A 21,339-nucleotide genomic window follows, 5' to 3' on the forward strand; every position below is an offset into this window, starting at 1 on the left:
AAATAATAAAATCGAAAAGTATGAAAGAAAAAATAAATGTAACTGCTAAATTAGTTTGTGGAAAGCTTAATAAGTTTAAACGTTTTTATATCGTTAATTATAAACTACTGCAAGACAATTGAATCATTGATATACTCATCGTGTTTTTAATTATGAAGTTTAATTAAAAGACGAATTTAATGATTATCATGAAAATTTACATATAATAATTCAAGAAAAGAACAAGCGCAAATACAAGCAATCAAAATTCATAGACTACATTATATTAACAATTTTCCCTTGCTACAAAACTTATATACAGAGAAACCCATGTCGTTAAAAAAAGGACAAAAAAGAAATTAACAATAAAATACAATATAACAATTGGCTGATGAAGATGGATCATTTAAAGCTTGTTAATCTTATCTATAAACAAGATTAAAAGGATAGAATGGAGAGAAAAAAAATTGAAAAGTCAAAACTTAAATCGACAAAAATACTTATGACGATAATACAGAATTAAAATAAAATAATATAACACTAACGTTCCGGCCAATTATATTCTTGTGTCGGCCTCTTGAATCCATATTTAGATACAAACTCTTCAATACCAGGTGGACCACGTGTACCGTATGCGTAAGGTTGAGGAGCAATTTTTTCATTATCAATTTTATGTAAAAGTGGTGTAAAAATCTTCCAGGCGGCATCTAATTCATCGTCTCTCACAAAATTGGAATGATCACCTTTCAACACATCAAGTATCAATGCTTCATACGCATCGGGAATCTTCAAATCTGAAAATCTTCGATTGTAGCTGAGATCCAATTCAGATATCACTGTATCCATGGAAAGACCTGGTAATTTATTTGTCATTTTCATATATACAGCCTCATTGGGTTGTACGCGAATAACTAACTCGTTGCGGGGTGCATCCTTGAAAACGTTCCCCGGTACATCTTGGAATTGGACACGGATTTCGGTTTTTTGTTCATTTAATGCTAAAGAATATATAATATAGTTAGTAATAAATTTCATAAAGCAGTTAAAAAAATTCGTAAATTCTTACCTTTTCCACATTTTAAGATGAAAGGAACACCTTCCCAACGTTCATTATTGACCCATAATGTACATGCCGCAAAAGTAGGACATGTGCTGCCAGAAGGAACAGTTTTATCCTCCAGATATCCGATTTTGCTATCATCATCTTCCGATCTTGTATACTGACCAAGAATAGAATCTTCAAGTTTTACAGGAGGGATACAACGTAACACGCGAACCTATTTCAAGTCACGTGAAAGCATTAACTTAAAGGGTAAAAAACAAAAATACTGCGATTATAGCGATTATAGCGATTATAAACCTTTTCGTCACGGACATCTTCAGCGCTTAATGATAGAGGTCGTTCCATAGCAAAAATACTCAATATTTGTAAGAGATCTATTAATCAATTGCATACTTGAATGAGCTTAAAAAGTTACATGATAATACATCGTTGCAGAAAATCAATAAAATCAATTCGTATTTCGTGAGTAGACTACAACACACGCTAAAACATATTTTGAATAAGTTTATTACGCACGGTTTTGCATTACATCACGGATAATACCGAATTCATCGAAGTAACCGCCTCGACCTTCGGTTCCGATCTTTTCTTTGAAAGTAATCTGGACGTTAGCAATGCTTTGACGATTCCAGATAGCCCCAAAGAAAACATTTGCGAAGCGAATGATCAAGAGATTTTTAACCATTTCTTTACCAAGATAATGGTCAATACGATATGTCTGTCACGTGCGTGAAAATCGATTATCTCAGATTAATTTCATTGTGCAACGTTCACGCATTGCAAAGATTGAAAATATAATTACCTCCTCCTCTTTCCATAAGGGAGCCAAAGCCCTACCCAATTCACGAGAACTTTCCAAATCCATTCCAAAAGGTTTTTCGACAATCAAGCGATTAATACCTTTTTTAGAGTAAACATTTTTCTTAAGTCCTTTCGCTACAGGAACAAAAACGCTAGGAGGCAGAGCCATATAGAAAACTCGATTTCTTTCTTCATGTATATTAAGGCTTTCAGCTTTTTCAACAGCTTTATCCAATTTTTGATAATCTTCATCTTTGTCGTATTGACCAGAAACATAAGTACAAAGTTTTAAGAATTCAGAGAGCTGGTTTTTAATTTCGTCATTGAGAATTTTCATGTGTCCAGTAATACGTGCATGAAATTCCGTAGAGTTCAATTTCGTTCTGGAATAACCGATAATACTGGTCCCTTCCGGAAGGAATCCATTGCGATAGAGACCAAATAATGCCGGATAAGTTTTCTTTTTCGCAAGATCACCAGAAGCACCAAGCACTGACATAAATTATATAAATTATAGTTTATACGTATAATTTTTGTTAATTTCAATTTCAACCTACCAATGATTGTAGTAGTACCACTTAATTTACTATCAGCCATTATTTTTTTTTTTAAAAAAAAAAGGTTCGCAAGATCTTAATGGATATTTATAAAGAATAATTAAATAAAATAATTTCTCACGCTACTTAATAAAAATGGTTTCACAAATTTTAAAAAATTTAAATTTAATAAATATGAAGTAATTTCCGTGTTTCAAGTTCCTGCAACTATTTCTAAACGGATTAAAAATGTAAAATTTTATGTGCATGTGACTTGACTTTTAATAATCTGTCAAACATATCATTTGTAATCACTGTTTATGAATGATAAGTCACGTGGTAGTCTCAAAGATTGATTTTAAAGGATGATCTGAATCATCTGAATCATCTGAATCTATTTCTTTGATAAGAAATAATGAACAAGCCACCACGAGGAAAACGAGGTGCCATATTAAAGTTCTCTTTTTTTTTTTTAAAAGGACCATTGTTTATAACTTAGTTTAGCATTCTCTTACAGTCGCAAGTCGTCCAAATTCTGCAAGATTTGCGTCACAATATGGACCTCCGGATAAAGTCACTGGTAAGAACTAGAATTGAAATAAAACTAAATTCTGAATTTTTAATGTTTGTTTAACCCTTTATTAATAATTATTAGAAATGGGATTATTTCTTCACGCATGCGAGGGTGATATGGTATGCAAATCAGTCAACACCAAAATTCCATATTTTAATGCTCCAATCTACTTAGAAAACAAGAATCAGATCGGAAAAGTCGATGAGATCCTTGGACCGATGAATGAAGTATACTTTACAGTCAAATTGGACAAAGGCATAGTTGCAACTTCTTTTAAGCCAAATGATAAAGTATATATTGGTGAAGATAGGTTATTGCCTTTAGAGAGATTTTTGCCCAAACCTCCTGCTCCAAAAAAAGGTAAAATTATGAACTATTTTAAATATGAATAATGGCTTTTATAATTTTTAATTTCGTTTTTAATTTTAATAGTTACGAAGAAGACACCTGCTGGACGTGGTCGGTATTATAATTTTATTTATTTAATAAATAAATTTTAATTAACTTTTTTATAATTAATTTTATAGCTAGAGGTAGGGGAGGATATCAAAGAGGCGGACGTGGAGGTGGACGCGGAGTTGGAGGCTTCAGAGGTGGTCGTGGCGGTCGTGGCGGTAATCGTGTTGGAGGGCGCGGCGGAATGGGTGGACGTCGATTCTAAAAAAAAAAAATTGTAAACATTATCTTTTATCTTTACTTATTTAAGGATTGAAAGTTAAAACAGGTCTTAAAATCAAAACGTATTTTCAATCATCAATCAATAAACTTTGTCAAGTAAAGATCTAATTTTTTAAAAATGATTTGCAAGCCAACTTAAATAAAAGGAAATCGGTAGTGTAACCCAATTGTTTATTAAGCTAATAAAGCTGGCTTATCTCATAGCTATGTAACCAGCAGCCCATGTTTCAACCTTAAATACAACTTAGTATGTTAAGGATCTTTTACGCGATTAAATATTCAGCTTTTCTTTAAAAAAATAGAATATAGGCGAATGAATTGCCTCCAGCAATGGAAAAAATACACTTTACAACGAAAGCATCTAATTATATTAAAGAAAAAGTTTTTACCTCAATAGTTACTAAGAAGACAGAATTAGAAATTAATGAGGAAGTAAAAGAAGAAATAAATGAGCTTTATGTGGACACTCAAACTTCAATATCTTTTCAGGAACATAATGCTGCTGAAGTAGATACTTTAATTGGTTTACAAAATTGTATCTTGATACCATCATATGCCTCTCGCGTGGTAAACGAAAATGGATATTCTGAGTGGCTGGTGCGAGTTCATGGCTGGGCCTATGGGACCAGTCAAAGCCGCAAAAAGAAGTTAGTATTGGGAATGGCGAGACGCGTTGCAGGATTGAATAAAGATGATGAAAAAAGCAAGTTATTAGAGGATAGGATTTCTATGTTTTTAACAAAAAATCTCCGAAATCAACGGTACAAAGTGCAAATAGTCAGTTTGGCCCATCCATCACATATGGAGCTAGATGAAGACCCCGATAAGGTTGATACTAATGTTGATGATGACGACGACTGTGACGACGACAACGACGATGATGACACAAGTAGCAATTTGTCTGAAAATACTGGGAATTCTACATTAACGAATTGTCAGGATCTTCATCCATCAATTTCTATCACAAGTAATACGGGACATTTTCATAATATTATTAGAATTCCAGTAGAAATTGTTGACGAATGGGTGATCAAAGCTCAAAAAGAAGGAAACGGAGATGGGAATCACGTGAGATTATTGAAATTAGAAGCTTTACCGGAAAGTGAAGGAAGAAGACATGGTATGTATTTCGATATGTATTTATATATTCTGTTATATTAATCGGTTAGATTTACATCTTTAGCTCGGCCATCATATGGGACCGTAAGTTTAATTGAAGATGAAGGGATCTCTGTCATATCAGTACGTCAATTATTAAAGAAATTCTCAATTTCACATATACTATACTGATAATAAATTTCTGATTTTAAAGGATATTGATGATACAATAAAACTTACAGGCGTATCAAGTGGTCCACGTATCGCTCTCTCAAATACATTTTTATACGAGTTATGCGAAGTATATAATAATAATAATATTATTATTAATTTTTATAACGTAATTTTAAGTTTATTTCATTTTTTTTTTATTAAACTAGGTTCCTGGGATGGCAGATGTGTATATGGACTGGGTTAGTATACGGATAGTTGTAATCTTGACTATATTCGCGAATTTATTCATATTTTTTTTTGTTTTATTAGTATAACAAAGGTGCATCGATTCATTATGTTTCAAATTCTCCGTGGCAACTATTTCCTATGCTTAAGCAATTTTTTCATATAAAACGTTTTCCACCTGGCTCAGCACACTTAAAATTCTATAATGATTTGGTAAAAAGTCTTCTTGAAGAACCGGGATTGACGAAAAAAAAATACATTGAAAAAATTTTCAAAGACTTTCCTCGTCGAAAATTTATTCTTATTGGAGATAGTGGAGAATATGATATGGAAATGTAATTAGTTTATTTAACCTTTATTTCACAATAATAAATTTTACTAATAATTTGTTGATGCATCTATATGTGTATATTCATTTAATTTTAGATATTCAAAGATAGCGAGTACGTATCCGGAACAGGTCTTGCATGTGTTTATTCGAGATGTATCATCAGAGAGTCTCAAAAAATTATCGGAATCATCCACTAAAAGATCGCGATCATTTCCATTCATTTCCACGCGCTCTTCTTCTAATGTACCAATTCGTACAAAGACAATGCCACCAGCAGTAGATACATCCAAATGTAACAATAACTCTAACATTATTAGTGATATAGATGAGATGTTACATTCGCCAGAAACTTTAGCTTCAGTAACTCCTGACACACTCTTACAAAAATTCTATGATAAAGTTGAAACGTGTAAAGCGTTGGTGCCTAACAGTGCGTTTACACTTTTTAAGGATAGTCGGGAGCTGAGAGAGAATATGATAGTCAATAGAGAATTTGAATTATTATTAGAGAAACAACGGCAGAGACCATCTCGACAGAATACACATATTGATTTAATTTAATTAATTAATGATCTTTTTTTTTTATTTTATATTGAGTAAATTACTGCGGCATCGTATTGTCATGTGATTGTAGTTTTTTACCTAATAAACGTTATTATTGGATCTGTTAATTTTTTCTCTGTACTTGTAAGACGTTTTTTGTCTCTGGCTTATCGAAATTAAAATTTTATAATCAACTAAAGTTTCATACCATTATTTCGATGAATTCCTCAAATTATAACCCATATACCATGAAAGTTCCTCTTCAAAGTCAACAACAAACTGCTTACAGTTATCAACCTCAGCACTCATATCGACAACAAACCTACCAACACTTAGTACCTACTCCACAACAATACTCTTATAACCAGCCTCGTCGTCCTGTGTTTGCACCTGCTTATTACACGACTTCATACGGACGTTCTTTGCCAAATAAAAGTGCTCATACGCCCACAAACGGTTCTTTTACACAAGCTCCACGAAGGGTTACGCGACGGGGTAATTTTTACATAAATTTTCTACTAAATATCTTATATCAAATTTATTAAAGTTGCGATCTACAAACGCAAAAAAATGAAACTTTCTAGCTTCTGAAACAATGAATTTGCAACACAATATGATTTCGAAAACCAACTCGTCAAAAAAAAAATTTTATAGCACTTATGCGAGTCGTTTAAAGCAAGGGAATACCGCTTTAGTCTTACCAATGATAAGAGGAGGGAAAAAACGACAACGTGGAGGTGGGCACGGCTCTCTTGCCGAAGATTCTGATGACGTAGCAGACCTATTTGAAGACGAAACTAGAAATACGCCACCCTTGGAAAAACGTTCTGCAAACGGAGTAACTGCAAATGGTGATATTCCTGTTGTGAAGCGGGCAAGAAGTAGAACTAAACATGTATACAAGTAAGAATATTTTATTCATTTATTTATTATTATAAATCTTTTTTCGAATAATATAAATTATTTTATTTTATAATAGTTCTCACAAAGAATTGGAACGCAATGCAGAGCAGAAAGAAATCCTAATACCTATAAAACTAGATTTCGATATCGGAACTCATAAGTTACGTGACACGTTTACTTGGAATCTTAATGGTAATCGTAATTTAAATTTAAGTTTTATTGAAAATTATTAAATAGTAATGTGCAAAAATTTTCTTCTTTTAGAAAAATTGATCACGCCAGAACATTTTGCGGAAATAATGTGTGTAGACTTGGATCTTCCATCTTCTGAATTTGTTACAGTTATTTCAGATACCATTCGTAAACAAATTCAAGAAAATGAAATGATGACCGATTGTAATCCACCAAAGGATGATAGTAGGGTCCTTATTAACGTATGTATAAATTCATCATAACGTAAATTAGTAGCTATTTAAGTAATTATTTTGTATGTGATATTTAGCTTGATATAAATGTCGGGAAACTCAGCCTTCGTGACAGGTTCGAGTGGGACCTCAGCTCAGACTTGACACCCGAGGAATTTAGTAAATCATTAGCGTCAGATCTTGGAATTGGTGGAGAATTTGTTACATTAATTGCACATAGTATCCATGAACAATTGTTAAAGCATAAAAAGGAGATAAAATCCGACGATTCAGACAATGAACACGAACCATTGAAATCAATCTTTCGTAATATTGAAGATGCTGATGAATGGTGTCCTGTCTTAGAAATACTGACTGAAGAAGAATTAGAAAAAATAAGACTAGATAAAGAAAGAGATATAAGGTACTGTCATGACTAGTTTTTACCTCATATTTGAAGTGTTTAAATGTCTAATTAATGTATGTTGCAGACGGATGCGCAGGGCAACTTCGCGTAGCATTGCGCGAATTAGACCATCAAGAACATTACAAAATGGTCTTGTATTGTCACCAACCTCAAGGATGAGAAGCGATCTCAAAGCCACAAAATTATCAGTCGAAGAATTAGTTCATTGGCGATGTCAACACTGTGGTATTGATGGTCATAATACACCACTCGTTAGGAAAGGTCCAGATGGTGGCAAGGTTTGTAATTTAGAGAATGACTATCTTTTCCTTTTCTTTTAAATTAGCTAAACATATATTTTAAATTATCGAAGACCCTTTGCAACGCATGCGGCTTGGTATGGTTGAACAAAGGCGAATTACCGCCGCACCGAAAAGCATTGTTCAAAAAGGACGATGACTAAAAAAAAAATATTATGTATTCTCTCGTGATAAAAAAAGAATGGATATTTTAAATAATTTTTTTTTTCTTGGAAATTTAGCATACAAAACAATTAATCAGGAACATCTTATTATCTCTATTATATTCATTTTAATGTAGATTGTAAATATAATTAAAATCAATTGTTTAATCCTAGATTTATTAGTATTTAATACTTTTAAAAGAATAATTCACGTGATTTTTTCGGTTAACTTTAAATTATCCGAGAAACCATTGAAAAAACCTCCCTAAGGTAACTAACTATATTGGGCCGTTGATCATCAGAAAATTTTTTCCTCGATATAAATTTAGTTCAATCAAAATCTAAACAATACAAATAAAAAATAAAATGTTAGGATTTGATGTTTCTAGACTTCCACAAACAGAAGATGATATCGATTTTTCCGATATTGAAGCAAAATATCAAGTTCCCTTCGAGGAAGGCTTTGATACAATTATTGTAGTGGATAACGTGCCTATAGTTGATGAACGTAAAGTAGATAAGTTATTGACAGTCATAAAGAAGATTTTTAAGAATGCCGGAGAGATCAAAGAAAATGGTATTAATATGCCAATGGAAATTTCCTCGGAAGCTGAAAAATTAAATTCTAAGGGGTTGCTAAATGAATTCTTTTACTTTACAATGTCGAATAAAACTATTTAATACAGTAATTAACTATCAAGTTTTGTGTATTTTCTAGATATCTCTTTATTGAATTTGAAACACCCGAACAAGCAAGTTTGGCAATAAAAAATTATGATAATTATCCAATGGATAAGACACATTATCTTTCCGTAAATAGATTTACTGATATTGAAAAGTATTCACAAATAGAAGAAGAATACAAAGAACCTGAAGAAGAAAAATTTGTCGAAAAAGTAATGATATTATCATTTTATTTAGCATTAATTTTAAATCTAACTTCATTGTTATTATAGGAGCATCTAAGGAGCTGGCTTACTGATCCACAAGCACGTGATCAATTTGTGCTTTATCGTGGAGACGACGTGAGCATTTTTTGGAATAGAAAGACCGAACCTCCGGAAGAAGAGCATAAACGTGTTGTAAGTATTATTATCTTATATTGCACATTCATGAATATTATTTGAGTGTAAATATACTTTTATTTTTACAGTATTGGACTGAAACATATGTCCAATGGTCGCCCCTGGGAACTTATTTAGCGACATTTCATCGTCAGGGTATTGCACTATGGGGAGGTCCTAGTTGGAACAAAATTATTAGATTCGTTCATCCAGGTGTTAAACTGATAGATTTTTCTCCCAATGAACGTTTTCTTGTTACATGGAGTAATGAACCTATCACTCTTGGAACAAATGGAGGCTTAGGTACCCCATTTGGACATGAAGATGAAGGGAATCAAATTATTATATGGGACGTTTTAACCGGAAACCTTTTGCGTTCATTTCCGTCTTCAACATCGACTGACGGAACTCCTAATAAAATTACATGGCCAATGTTTAAGTGGTCTCCATTTGATAAGTATTTTGCCAGGGTTACACCAGGACAACAGATTTCCGTGTATGAAACACCTTCAATGGTATTAGTTGATAAGAAAAGTATTAAGATTGAAGGAGTAGAAGATTTTGAGTGGGCACCCGCTTCTGATAAAGAAAAACATAATTCGGGTGATAAAAAGAATAAAGAGAAATTGTTAAGTTATTGGACGCCGGAAATTGATAATCAGCCTGCTCGTGTCACTTTGTTAAATATTCCTTCTAAAGAGATTATACGAACAAGGAATTTGGTCAACGTTAAAGATGTAAGTTTCTTAAATTTATTAAATTTTATTAAATCATTGAAACATACTAAAAAAATTATTTTTATATAATAGTGTAAAATGCACTGGCAGTCAAATGGTGATTTTCTGTGTGTTAAAATTGATCGACACACAAAAACCAAAAAATCCACATTTGCAAATCTTGAAATATTTAGAGTTCGTGAGAAAGACATTCCTGTTGAAGTCATTGAAGTCAAGGATAGAGTTATTGCTTTTGCATGGGAACCTAAAGGTGAACGTTTTGCAATTATCACAACAAATGATCCTAGTTATGGACAACCAACTCAAGGTGGTGTTACTTTGAGAACTAATGTTTCATTTTATTGTCTTGAGAAACCTAAACCTGGTAAAGGTGGCGGCACAGCTAATTTTAAACTAATTAGTAAGTATCAATAGTTTACTCTTAGTAAGCTTTTCTTGTACAAAGAAAGATAGATTATTTATTTATTTCTTTAGAAACACTGGAGAAGAAAACTGCTAATGCTATTTACTGGTCGCCACGTGGTCGACACGTAATATTGGCAACTCTTCGGTCGACGACTGTTTTTGACCTAGAATTTTGGGACTTAGATTTTGACACTATTGGTGATCAAAAAGAAGGATCAAAAAATGATTCATCTGCTTCCATACAACTAATGTCTACTCAGGAACACTATGGTGTTACTGATATTGAATGGGATCCCACGGGACGTTATGTAATTACTAGTGCTAGTGTCTGGAGACATTCGGTAAATATAAATATCTAGAAGTTGCTGTAGGTGATAAGTAATTTATTTTTAACATCGCCACGTTCTCGATTTCATAGATGGAAAATGGGTACACTCTTTGGGATTTTAAAGGAGCACAGCTGCAAAAACAGTTGTTAGACAACTTTAAGCAATTGTTATGGAGACCTCGTCCAAAAAGTTTATTATCAGATGATGATAAAAAGACGATCAGAAAGAATCTGAGAGAATATTCTAAAACATTCGAAGCAGAAGATGCTCTTGCACAAACTTCAGTATCTAAAGAATTATTAGCACATCGTCGTCGTCTTATTGATGAATGGAACGCTTGGCGTAAACGCGTTGAAAAAGATCTAGCAGAAGAAAGAGAAAGAGCGGGAGTGCCAGTCATCTCTAGAAAGGATGATGATAATGTGGAAATTATTGAAGAATGGATTGAGGAAGTTGTAGATGAAATTGAAGAAATAGTTGAAGATTAATTATCCTTCTATTATTATTAATTCGCTTATATAGTTCATATTAAAAATATTTAAAATATTTGTATTGCATTATTTAGTTATTAAGATGTAATTGACAAGATATATTAAGTAATTATATTTTAAATTTTAAACGTAAATAACAATCTTGTTATAAGAAACGTAAAACAACTTTTTTTTGAATAGTAAAATTGCGACAAGAGAAAACTATATGATACAAAAAACTTTTTATTCTAATCCTTTTCCTTTTTTTTATCACTAAGTTCGTCAAGATTTTCTTCGAGTTCTTTCAATTTCTTTTTTTGTTTTGCAAGTTCTTCACGAAGGTGCTTTACTTTTTCCGCATCCTGAAAATAGCGAAGTAAATTATAGAATTATAAAATATAAAGTGAAATATAATTAATCACTCACTTGCGCACGAATCCATTGGTCTTCAATAGCCTTCTCTTTTTTGGAAAAAGTAGAGTCAGTAGCATCTCTAATATGGCCCTCAGGTCCAGATGCAAAATAACGAGGACGTGTAAGTACAGCCAACTGTGAAGAGGTTAGTAAACGATGAATTCGAGCTGCTGGTACAATTTTGTTCATGTCATTAATTAAACGAAAAGCTCCAGAACGAGAAAGTACACTTCGCATTTTAAGAATTTATGTACAGATAAATTTTTTAGATTTCATGTTTAATAGACTTTTAGATTTTATAACACATTTGTAATACAATAATAAGTCATGTGATTACTACGTCAGTCATTGCCTACACCCTCTAAAGCCTTGTCTAATTTTATATGATTTATGCGATCATTCCATATGGTTGCGTAATAAAAAATGGATTCAAGTTTATCCTCTCGCAGTTTTGAAAACTGGTTATTAGTAGAATGTTCACGTAATAATTTTACCAAAGCTTTCTCATATAACTTATCTATAATGCTCTCCTTTAATTCTAATTCATGATCTTGTTCAAATTGTTCTTTCCATTTCACATATTCTTCACATTCTTCTACATCAGAACTTTCACAATTTGAAGAATCTGAGTTTTGCGTATCTTCCGTTTCCATACCTTCATTTTCACTATTTCCTGAAATCTTTCCCCATTCACCAACTTCAATATCATCTGCATCGGTAGACCAGTCGTCACGTTTATTTATTAAATTAATGTTCGAAATACTTCTTCCGGGAACTTCAATATTGCTTGACTGATCTTTTGAGTTAATATTTACTTGTCCCGTCACTATTCGATTTGGTAACATATGTTGACGAAAATCACCTTTAATTTTATAACCACGAAATCGTAATACTCTACGTATTTCCTGTACTGTAATCTAATAATATAAATAATTCATTATGTCCACAACACTTAATTTTTATTTAGATTCTCCATGTTTTCTTACCAAATGCTTAATATTCTCTTGCGGATACAGTCTTTCATGATGTTGATTTAAGATAATTAAGTCATAAATAATAATAGTTAACCAACCTCTTAGTACATCATAAAGTGAGCATAAAATATGATTTGGAAGTTCTTTATCTTTGGTCTCCATATCACTAAACAAGAATAAAATCTTATTATTTTAATTAAATAATGTGAATACCAAAGTAAATACTCACAACTTGAATAATTCTATCTTTGATTTATCCTGTTGCAATTTCGATTCATTAGTGATAGAATCAATTTCAATCCCGCAACTTATCTCATTTTCTTCAAGTTTTTGAATCAACATTTTAGCAGACTTATCTTCAAGTTTGGCCCATTCTTTACTCATTTCTCTAGCAGCCGGTATATGCTCATAGTTCAAAGGTTCATTCTTGATTCTTCCAATTTCTTTAGCATATCGTAGCTCATTTTCTAATTTTTCAATATACATAATAACTTGTAAAGGAGTTTTCGTTTTTATTCTTCTCGATATCTCGACGGGATTATGTTTACCACATCGCTGTAATGCAGTAAAAAATTGATTAATTTCTGATGCTTCCCAATTCACATTATGTTCAGAACGAATGTGGTTTATTTTTTCTCCGGAATTGAAAAAAAATTCTTGTTCTGTTAAGAATTTATGATAATTTATTACAGGAATATCAACATTGGATCGCTGATTTTCCAAAGAAGAAACTAAATTTTTATAATTTAATATGAAGAGATTTATATCTATTTCTGAATCAGGCGAAGTTTCGGTCATATTTTTTTTAAGAACAACACCCTTGCACCGATTTTTTTACGATCGACAATCCTTTTTTTTTTGGCAAATCAAATTTGGATTTTAGGTTTCGGTTTTAGTATTCAAAATTTGCTGAAGAGAAACTTCAATTTTTACTAAGCCTTAACTATAGGCAGTTCTATATTAGTATATTCCTAGCCGATAATGAGTAGAGGTAGAGGAGGTGGACGTCGGGGCTTTGGTGGAAGAAATGGATCGGGATTTGGTCGCCCGAATTTCTCAAGTGAATTACAAGCTATATTACATCAAACTCTTTCAAGTGACACACCTCCCGTATTATTTTACCATTTTTCTTTTTTGTTCTTTTTTGTATATTAATTTTGATATCTTTATTGTAAATTAGAGGATCGAATTTCAAGAACCAATACCACCTTCTGAAGATGAACACAAAATGCTTAACGCATTGTTTGGATATAAGGCATCCCTTAAAGATTCAGCTTTCTTTATAACACCAGCACCTCCCTCACCTGGTACGATTAGATTGATCATGAATTTTATTCTAATTTCCTTGTAATAATTCTATTTCTTCTTTAGATATTCAACGATATTCTGATCAATTTAAAAAAAAGAAAGCTCAACATTCATTGCGAGATGTTAAGACAGGTTGCGTAAAAGTTGTGATGTGAATTAACTTAAAATTAAATTCTATTCTTACTTATTAAAAATACAATCAGACTTAGCATTTTTTCCACATGAGTTACATATAGTTAAAGATGACTCAATTATAGTAACAGTTTCCACTGATGGTATTGTATTTCTGAAGAAATATTTATTTATTTATTATTTATTTATCTATCTATTTATTTATTTATTTATTTAATAGCAAACCAGAAGAAAGTTCAATTTGATTTGGATTTGACATTTGGACAATTGTTAGAACAAGAAAGTAAAGAAAAAGCTAAAAATGTGGAGGTATTTTAAGAAAATTATTTGAATTTTTTTACTTTTTAAATGGTGATTAACAATAAATATATATGAATTAGCATGGAAATGAAAATGAATTTGAAAAATACCCAGATATGGAGCAGATTCAAGAAGATGAAGAATATGGTGATGCTACAGATTATGTTGAAAGTTATTTTGATAATGGAGAAACAGATGATGCATTTGATGATGATGGAGGAAAGATAATTTTTCTAGTTATACTAGTTATATTTATTTAGTATATATTATTAATATATATATTTTTTTATTTTTTATAGGAGGTGGAGGAGAAGCATATTTTGACTAAACATTGGAAATCTTTATTAAAAATCATAATAGAATTACTGAAAAATAATCAAAAAAAAGGAAAGAAATATTTAAATATTAGTTAAATTATAAATTTTGTATTATATAAAAAAATAAAAAAATTATTTTTATTATTATTATTATTATACTTTAAGAAAGCAGAAAAATTTAATTATTAAATATATAAGTTTTATAAATTAATAAGTATTAATAATAATTATTATTATAATAAACTAGTTGTAACCAATTGCTTTGCAATAGGATTCTTCTCTTTTTATTTTTTATATGTATTCTAGGGACTTGGAATTTTTTCAGTTATAAAAAATTTATTTTTTACATTCTAGTTAAATGTCTTATGTTTTAATATGTTAATATATTTTAATTTTACCTAGTATTATGTAATTTTATCTAGAGTATTTAGAATGTAATATATTACAGATTTACAGGTGTAATAAAAAACAAAACTCTAATATTTATTTGTATAAGACTAATTTTCTCTCCATGTGATTTAACCCAGATGACATCACCTATGTAAAATTAAATCATATAAACCTGGTATATATGTATATTACATCATTCATAAAAAAATAATAGTCAGATTTAGATTAGTTAGGATTAGAGTTAAGGTTAGAATTAGGAATTTAGAAATTTAGAAATTTAGGAATTTAGGAATTTAGGAATTTAGGATTAGAAGATTAAAATTAGGATTAGGATTAAGGTTAGGATTATGGTTAGAAAATTAGAATTAAGGTAAGGTTTAGGTTTGCTGGAGTTGTTAAATTTGAAATTTACAGTTATAAAAGTTATAAATTTTAATTTTTAGTACAGGTAATATTACCTAGGTGATATCTTCCAGAGAGAAAGTTAGCAAAATTCTATTTATTTATATAAAAATATATAAAATAAAAAAAATTATCATTTTTTTTTATTTTTTTTTTATTCAAATTAACTTGAAATTTGATTTCAAATTAGATTAGGTTAAACAGATAATCTGATATAATTTGATCTGATTTAATCTGAAAAAAAATTTCAGGTCAGTTTTATCAATTAACTTATTAAACCTGATTTAATAATCCATTTATAATTCTAGTAAAATACTTCTACTGATATTATTTTTATACTGATATAAATTTGATTTTCAGTAATCTACATAATTTTTAAATTAATTTCTCAATAATTAGTGATCTAATTTTTATAGTACTTGGAATTTAAGCTATTTTTTACTCAAAGAATTGAATTTTGCCATTTATTTTACTGTATCTGCCTTAGTTAAAAAGTTAAAATTTTACTTTTTTATAAATTAGATGATTTTATTTTACAAAATTTCACTATTAATTAAATAAATAAATGCTTTTAAAATATTGCTTTAAATCTTAATTTTAAAATAAATATAAATTTATTTACTGGAACTTGTAATTTATACTGTAAATTTAATTTAAAATTGATGCTTTCTTTTTGTAATCCACTATACACTGATCAAAAATTATATATCAATAGCAGATATATATTAGATATGTATTTGATATGTGTAGTAAAAATGCAAAAAATTGGGTACTCAATATGTGTAATATATGTATAAATATATATATTTATATATATCGGTACCTAATATATATATGATATGTAGATAATATATAAATGATATATATATTTACCCATATCTTACACATATCTAATACCCAATTTTCTGCATTTTTACTATATATCAGGTATATATCTGATATATATCTATTATAAAAAACTTATTAAATAATTTAGAAAAAAACTCTTCCCTATACCGTTCACGTCCATTTTTCACATAAGAAATAATACGCTTTTTTCTCGTTAAGTTACTAGAAAATTAGCACTTCAGTATTAAGACAAAAGTGTTCCTTATCTTACATAACACACTTTTTATTATCACTCTTTTCAGTTCGCAAAGGTTTATAAGGGCTTATTAGTCCTTTACAGAAAAAAGTTTGCAGTTTTCTTACAAAGTTTTCTTCACAAGAAGGCGTAAATACAGTGCACCAATCAGATATAGGATGCCGAATAAAGAAATTGTTGTCGGCTATACTTTTTTCTGTCCAGAAAAAGTAAAACGGTATACGGGTGTGGATACGATCTACTCCACCCGAAAAGGAAAGTCCTACATCCTTTTACATGTGGATTCGTTACAGAAAAAGAAAAATACATTGATGATTATTACCAATAATAGACATATAGTGAAGCTATATGATAAGCCGTTTAAGACTAGTTCAGATAGGACTATTATGAATACTAAATACAGGATTTCAAAATACTTAACAAGTGTATTTTGTGGGTTACCTATTGATTTAAATGCTAGAAATAAGTATTTTTGTAGAATACGTCAATTATTATTGGATAAACTTGTAGCGATAGAAAATAGATTAAAGAAACAAGAAAAGAATAGACAGACTACAACTTATATTAAATTTAGTTACGGTAAACGAACATGGTATTTGGGGTTATATTCCATGTTCATTTTGTAGTAATGTCTGTGCTTATGTAATGTCAAACAATAGGAAAGTATATCAAAATTGTCGTTCAAAGGTGATAGTAACACCTACACCTCCCATGCAAAATACGTTTAAAAATTATTGTCAAAGTAAACAAATAGTAAGTAAACGCATAAGCGTTACTTATACAAAAAAGGTTTCAATGGATAGTGGTACAGGTAACTATTTAGTTACATACTCGAATTTGGGTATTAACAAACAGTTCAAAATAATGAAAGAACAAAAGAAGTATAAAAAGAGGTTTACGAATAGCCTTAAAAATAATAAGAATAAATGGAATTACACTAATAATAGATTTGAGTCAAAGTCAGTAGTTTCCAAACATCGATTGAAACGAAGATGTGATATTCTTAAGAAACATTATATCTCAAACAAGGAATTGGAGTTTCTGTTAGACCAAGTTACAAGTAGATCAGGATACAACATGTTGAAAGAAGATATTTTTATTAACCATTCCTTCAACAGTGAATATTTTCTTGAATTAAGAAAGAAAAAAGAAGCTACTTTTGAACGTGAAGATATTAAGGTGGCAGAACAGTCGACCAGTGCTGGTAAGAATACTATGGTCAATAATATTACCACAAATTTTCAAGAGCTACAAATTAGAAAACAGGATAACGTGCTTCTCTGGCAAGAAATACTACGTGGTTAAATACCGATTACAAGGCCTGAATTTCATAGGGGTTGAATAGTGTCAGAGATCTTCAAACTCTGATGACATATTGTAATAGAGTTAAAAAAAAAAGACTTACTTATAAATTGTCTTATAATTATGTTATTGGTCAGTGTGAAACAAGAGCTCGTAAGATAAAGAGCGTCTCGTGGTATTAAGAAGGTATGAATAAGTAATTAGTTATTCTTGTTTTGTTTTTCTATTTTCTTTTGTGAGATGGCTAATTACAAAGAAACAAATTATCAAAAGAGAAAAAATGAATAATTATTTTTGGATTTTAAATCATTCCTTATCTGATAATATTTACATAAGGCTATTAAGTTAGATAAAAAAATATATAGACAGATTATCTATTGAATTTATTTTGTAGTTTCACACCATTCCATATTTGATTATATTTACATATGGCAAATTTTATTTGAAAGAAAAATATATAGACTTCTTTTAGTAGTTTTAACGAATTAATTATATAGTCATTTCATCATTCTGTATTAGATAGTATGTACATACAGCTTTTTTAATAAAGAAAGAATCATACATGCACGTTATTTATAACGTGTAGCGATTAAAAATTTTTTTAGCTAAAATTATACAGGAGTATTCAAGAGATGATATAGATACACAAGAATTAAAAGGTAAAATTAATGAGCTTGGTATGTGGGATATTGGATGTTTATATGATTTTACATTTTTAATGAAGAATCAAATCAGTTGTCAGTTAATAGAATTATTAAGGTGCTATAAAATAATTGAAAAAAAATTGTTGTATAAGGTACTGAAACAAATAACTGGGAGAGTTTTATTAGAATTCAAAGTGCTTATTTGGGAACCAAAGAATGAGTTACAAATAAAGAAAGAAAAGCAGTGCGGTATTAGCAGTAAAGATAAAAAAGCTAAGTCACATAGTAAACGCACTGAAGTGGATGTTAAAAATGTTGGCTGTAAGATGTTAGAAAGTAATTGGAATAAATGGAATGATTTGGCATTCCATCGAGATGGTCATTGGGCAAATTTTTAGGTAGATCATGACAGTCACCTTTGAATTTGAGGTCGCTTAATTCTTATATGTATTTGTTTATCTTATATTTTGTAAGTTTATATATGTAAGTAAGCGTGATTATAATAGGACATGATCGCATCTATAATAAAGTATTAAAAAAAAAAAATATATATATATATATCTATTATCAATATATTAATTTTTAACCAGTGATATATATATACTAATATTATATATAAATTTTTTATATTTCATTTTACAATTAATGAAAAAACTTTGTTGTACTAATATTATATATAGTTTTGTGATGTAATATATATTGATACTTTTTTTGTCCCTTTATAAATCATAATTAACTTATAAGTAAGATGTACTAATAATTTAGATTATATTAGCATATAATCTTACTTAATATGTTATAGTGCATTTTATATTTATATTGGAAATTATATCTCAAATGATTTCAACTACAGGTAAAAACAAAATACTTTTCAAACAAAAAAAGAGTTGTTTAATATATATACAAAAAAAACAACTTTGTTTAATTATCAAAAATACTACTATTTTATATAAAATTAAACAAAATATTATCTTTGATATTTTTTTTTTAGCTGAATGTAAATTCAAACTTAAAAAAATTAAATAAATAGAGAAAAAAACTCACATATTTTTCTCAAATTAAAGAGACTCTTTTATTATAAATAATAACCAATATGATCTTATTATAAATACTGATATATTATATGAAAAAGGCTCAAAAAGCTAAATTTTTACACAGCAGTTTGAAGTTAATAATTTTACAGCTAATAAATGGATAAACAAATTTAAAGAACATTATAATTTAAAATAATATGTTAAATGAAATGAAATTAAAAATGCATTATTGGAAACATTAGAAGAAGAAAGAAAAATTTTATATAAAACTATTAAAAATTATGATTTAAATAATATTTTTAATTGTAATTATTGTAATTAAACAGGTAATTTTAAATTTTTTTAAAAAAAATAATTAAATAATATTTTAATCTTTTTTTTATTTTAAAACTATATTGGGATCTTAAATTTTTTAAATATTAGTACAAAGTTCACTTTCTGGAAAAAAAAAATTAAAAAATGTATTATACTCCTACTCATATATAATACAACTGGAACTGAAAAATTGAAGTTACTTTTTATCAATTTTGTTATTCTTTTTTTTAAAAAAATATTTTATTACATTTATTTTAAAAAAAAACTATATTATTTTTATTTTAAAAACAATTTATTATATTTCTTTTTTTAAAAGTATTTCACTTTTTTTTTTTAAAGATATATAGTTTAAAATTTCTAAAAAATAGACTGAAGTGAATATTCTTTTATGGCTTTTAAATTTTTTAATAAGAGTTTTTTTTTTATATATATTATAATATTTTTCTAAATTAATATAACTATTGTATTTTATTAATAAGCTTAAAATCCACAATTCTGCAATTTACCTAATCAGTTTTGGCACTAATTTACTGAACCAATTTAAAAAAAAATATTTACATATTTTTTTAATTAATTTAATGAAAAAATGTTATAAAATATTTTTTAAAATACTTTTAATTAAAAATGTTTGCAATGTTTTTTAATTAATTTAATAAAAAAATGTTATAAACTATTTTTTTAAAGTACTTTTAATTAAAAAATGTAATATTTTTTAATTAATTTAACAAAAAAAATATTGTAATATTTTTTCAAAGTACTTTTAATTAAAAAAATGTTTGTGCAATATTTTTTTAATTAATTTAATAAAAAAATGTTGCAAAAATGTTTTTTCAAAGTATTTTTAATTAATAAATATTTGCATAATATTTTTTTAATTAATTTAATGAAAAAACATTGCAAAAATGTTTTTACAGCAATATCCAAAATAAAGGAAACGCTTGAAAATTTTGTTGCTAAGAATCTGCCAGGTTGTTGACTTGCTGGGTTGCCAGAAAATTGAAAAAATAAACAAACACGTGACAAGTTCATTATGTAACATAAAACATTTGATTTCACGTATAAATATTGGTTTATTTCCTTCGCGTAATGCCTAAATTAAAACTAAATCGACATTTTCGTTGGTTAATAGTTGAAAGAATTTTGGAAGACGCGTCATATAAAAGAATAGCAGAACAACTTAATTTAGTAAAGCCTTACGTTTCAAAAAATATGGATGTGTAGATTCATTATCAATAGGAGGATGATGATTAAGGTTGCTTGTCTAAACCTCTTCAAAATCCTACGATTAGTTTCATCAAAATTTTACTATAGATTTATTATAGTTTCAGCAGAGTTTCGGCAGTTTCGGCATTTATAATAAGTTTCGGCAATTTCGCTTTTTTCCAAAGTTTCGCCAGTTTTTTAATATAACTTTAATATAGTTTTGGCAGAATTTCACTTTTCGGTGAAACGCCATCTTGACTAAACCCTTAGGTTTCGGCAAGCAACCTTAATGATGATCAAGACTCCTTTCGATTGATGATATAAAGTATTTAGAAAA

At 28.9% G+C, this 21,339-nt stretch overlaps 10 protein-coding genes across 11 annotated transcripts; 7 read left to right on the forward strand and 3 right to left on the reverse strand.

Moving 5' to 3' along the window:
* Window positions 1–121: 121 nt before the first annotated feature.
* On the reverse strand, window positions 122–2,593 carry OCT59_022382 (uncharacterized protein). The gene is made up of 7 exons (XM_025320572.2): window positions 2,401–2,593; window positions 1,845–2,335; window positions 1,559–1,760; window positions 1,340–1,416; window positions 1,046–1,256; window positions 525–977; window positions 122–405 (listed from the first exon to the last, which is right to left on the reverse strand). Exons 1-7 carry the CDS (start codon window positions 2,438–2,440, stop codon window positions 386–388), a joined length of 1,494 nt encoding a protein of 497 aa, XP_025171010.1. The 5' UTR covers window positions 2,441–2,593; the 3' UTR covers window positions 122–385.
* Window positions 2,594–2,765: 172 nt separating this feature from the next.
* Window positions 2,766–3,809, forward strand: OCT59_022383 (H/ACA snoRNP pseudouridylase subunit). The gene is made up of 5 exons (XM_025320573.2): window positions 2,766–2,822; window positions 2,897–2,959; window positions 3,035–3,313; window positions 3,386–3,412; window positions 3,481–3,809. The coding sequence occupies exons 1-5, from the start codon at window positions 2,795–2,797 to the stop codon at window positions 3,612–3,614; spliced, it is 531 nt and encodes a 176-aa protein (XP_025171011.1). The 5' UTR covers window positions 2,766–2,794; the 3' UTR covers window positions 3,615–3,809.
* A 30-nt stretch (window positions 3,810–3,839) lies between these two features.
* OCT59_022384 (uncharacterized protein) lies at window positions 3,840–6,128 on the forward strand. The gene is made up of 6 exons (XM_066144774.1): window positions 3,840–4,751; window positions 4,815–4,873; window positions 4,944–5,030; window positions 5,110–5,142; window positions 5,213–5,463; window positions 5,555–6,128. The coding sequence occupies exons 1-6, from the start codon at window positions 3,962–3,964 to the stop codon at window positions 6,018–6,020; spliced, it is 1,686 nt and encodes a 561-aa protein (XP_066006203.1). The 5' UTR covers window positions 3,840–3,961; the 3' UTR covers window positions 6,021–6,128.
* Window positions 6,129–6,140: 12 nt separating this feature from the next.
* On the forward strand, window positions 6,141–8,352 carry OCT59_022385 (uncharacterized protein). The gene is made up of 7 exons (XM_025311502.2): window positions 6,141–6,497; window positions 6,587–6,905; window positions 6,982–7,097; window positions 7,170–7,339; window positions 7,408–7,733; window positions 7,801–8,014; window positions 8,089–8,352. The coding sequence occupies exons 1-7, from the start codon at window positions 6,221–6,223 to the stop codon at window positions 8,176–8,178; spliced, it is 1,512 nt and encodes a 503-aa protein (XP_025171014.2). The 5' UTR covers window positions 6,141–6,220; the 3' UTR covers window positions 8,179–8,352.
* A 178-nt stretch (window positions 8,353–8,530) lies between these two features.
* Window positions 8,531–11,478, forward strand: OCT59_022386 (uncharacterized protein). Its single transcript, XM_025320575.2, has 7 exons — window positions 8,531–8,810; window positions 8,897–9,074; window positions 9,135–9,260; window positions 9,332–9,979; window positions 10,052–10,379; window positions 10,454–10,725; window positions 10,803–11,478. Exons 1-7 carry the CDS (start codon window positions 8,545–8,547, stop codon window positions 11,199–11,201), a joined length of 2,217 nt encoding a protein of 738 aa, XP_025171015.1. The 5' UTR covers window positions 8,531–8,544; the 3' UTR covers window positions 11,202–11,478.
* Window positions 11,174–11,865, reverse strand: OCT59_022387 (uncharacterized protein). Its single transcript, XM_025311503.2, has 2 exons — window positions 11,610–11,865; window positions 11,174–11,545 (listed from the first exon to the last, which is right to left on the reverse strand). The coding sequence occupies exons 1-2, from the start codon at window positions 11,832–11,834 to the stop codon at window positions 11,432–11,434; spliced, it is 339 nt and encodes a 112-aa protein (XP_025171016.1). The 5' UTR covers window positions 11,835–11,865; the 3' UTR covers window positions 11,174–11,431.
* Window positions 11,866–11,938: 73 nt separating this feature from the next.
* Window positions 11,939–13,375, reverse strand: OCT59_022388 (uncharacterized protein; the record flags this gene model as incomplete). The annotated part of the gene is made up of 3 exons (XM_066144775.1): window positions 12,801–13,375; window positions 12,584–12,737; window positions 11,939–12,514 (listed from the first exon to the last, which is right to left on the reverse strand). Exons 1-3 carry the CDS (start codon window positions 13,367–13,369, stop codon window positions 11,939–11,941), a joined length of 1,299 nt encoding a protein of 432 aa, XP_066006204.1. The 5' UTR covers window positions 13,370–13,375.
* A 34-nt stretch (window positions 13,376–13,409) lies between these two features.
* OCT59_022389 (uncharacterized protein) lies at window positions 13,410–14,790 on the forward strand (the record flags this gene model as incomplete). 2 transcript variants are annotated; one of them, XM_025320576.2, is made up of 6 exons in its annotated part: window positions 13,410–13,667; window positions 13,752–13,878; window positions 13,943–14,011; window positions 14,083–14,154; window positions 14,232–14,320; window positions 14,392–14,790. In XM_025320576.2, the coding sequence occupies exons 1-6, from the start codon at window positions 13,599–13,601 to the stop codon at window positions 14,569–14,571; spliced, it is 606 nt and encodes a 201-aa protein (XP_025171018.1). In that variant the 5' UTR covers window positions 13,410–13,598. The 2 variants fall into 2 exon arrangements, with proteins under 2 accessions (XP_025171018.1, XP_066006205.1); XM_066144776.1 differs by having other exon boundaries at window positions 13,410–13,681; window positions 14,392–14,571.
* A 2,025-nt stretch (window positions 14,791–16,815) lies between these two features.
* OCT59_022390 (uncharacterized protein) lies at window positions 16,816–17,809 on the forward strand (the record flags this gene model as incomplete). Its single annotated transcript, XM_066144777.1, has 2 exons — window positions 16,816–17,096; window positions 17,164–17,809. The coding sequence occupies 2 exons, from the start codon at window positions 16,816–16,818 to the stop codon at window positions 17,807–17,809; spliced, it is 927 nt and encodes a 308-aa protein (XP_066006206.1).
* Window positions 17,810–17,929: 120 nt separating this feature from the next.
* OCT59_022391 (uncharacterized protein) lies at window positions 17,930–18,848 on the forward strand (the record flags this gene model as incomplete). Its single annotated transcript, XM_066144778.1, has 3 exons — window positions 17,930–17,959; window positions 18,304–18,328; window positions 18,412–18,848. 3 exons carry the CDS (start codon window positions 17,930–17,932, stop codon window positions 18,846–18,848), a joined length of 492 nt encoding a protein of 163 aa, XP_066006207.1.
* Between the last annotated feature and the right edge of the window lie 2,491 nt (window positions 18,849–21,339).

This window comes from Rhizophagus irregularis, chromosome 31, assembly GCF_026210795.1.
Source record: "Rhizophagus irregularis chromosome 31, complete sequence".
Classification (NCBI taxonomy): Eukaryota; Fungi; Glomeromycota; class Glomeromycetes; order Glomerales; family Glomeraceae; genus Rhizophagus; species Rhizophagus irregularis.

Coding starts and splice junctions, on each gene's coding strand:
- OCT59_022382 (XM_025320572.2), bottom strand. CDS start 2,440: ATGGCTGATAGTAAATTAAGTGGTACTACTACAATCATTG. Junction 2,336..2,400: donor TGGTACTACTACAATCATTG/GTAGGTTGAAAT, acceptor AATTTATGTCAG/TGCTTGGTGCTTCTGGTGAT. Junction 1,417..1,558: donor CCGTGATGTAATGCAAAACC/GTGCGTAATAAA, acceptor ATTGATTAATAG/ATCTCTTACAAATATTGAGT.
- OCT59_022383 (XM_025320573.2), top strand. CDS start 2,795: ATGAACAAGCCACCACGAGGAAAACGAG. Junction 2,823..2,896: donor GCCACCACGAGGAAAACGAG/GTGCCATATTAA, acceptor ATTCTCTTACAG/TCGCAAGTCGTCCAAATTCT. Junction 3,314..3,385: donor ACCTCCTGCTCCAAAAAAAG/GTAAAATTATGA, acceptor TAATTTTAATAG/TTACGAAGAAGACACCTGCT.
- OCT59_022384 (XM_066144774.1), top strand. CDS start 3,962: ATGGAAAAAATACACTTTACAACGAAAGCATCTAATTATATTAAAGAA. Junction 5,031..5,109: donor TTTTATACGAGTTATGCGAA/GTATATAATAAT, acceptor TTATTAAACTAG/GTTCCTGGGATGGCAGATGT. Junction 5,143..5,212: donor CAGATGTGTATATGGACTGG/GTTAGTATACGG, acceptor TTGTTTTATTAG/TATAACAAAGGTGCATCGAT.
- OCT59_022385 (XM_025311502.2), top strand. CDS start 6,221: ATGAATTCCTCAAATTATAACCCATATACCATGAAAGTTCCTCTTCAA. Junction 6,906..6,981: donor AGAACTAAACATGTATACAA/GTAAGAATATTT, acceptor ATTTTATAATAG/TTCTCACAAAGAATTGGAAC. Junction 7,734..7,800: donor GATAAAGAAAGAGATATAAG/GTACTGTCATGA, acceptor TGTATGTTGCAG/ACGGATGCGCAGGGCAACTT.
- OCT59_022386 (XM_025320575.2), top strand. CDS start 8,545: ATGTTAGGATTTGATGTTTCTAGACTTCCACAAACAGAAGATGATATC. Junction 8,811..8,896: donor GAAAAATTAAATTCTAAGGG/GTTGCTAAATGA, acceptor TGTATTTTCTAG/ATATCTCTTTATTGAATTTG. Junction 10,380..10,453: donor AGCTAATTTTAAACTAATTA/GTAAGTATCAAT, acceptor TTATTTCTTTAG/AAACACTGGAGAAGAAAACT.
- OCT59_022387 (XM_025311503.2), bottom strand. CDS start 11,834: ATGCGAAGTGTACTTTCTCGTTCTGGAGCTTTTCGTTTAATTAATGAC. Junction 11,546..11,609: donor ACCAATGGATTCGTGCGCAA/GTGAGTGATTAA, acceptor CGCTATTTTCAG/GATGCGGAAAAAGTAAAGCA.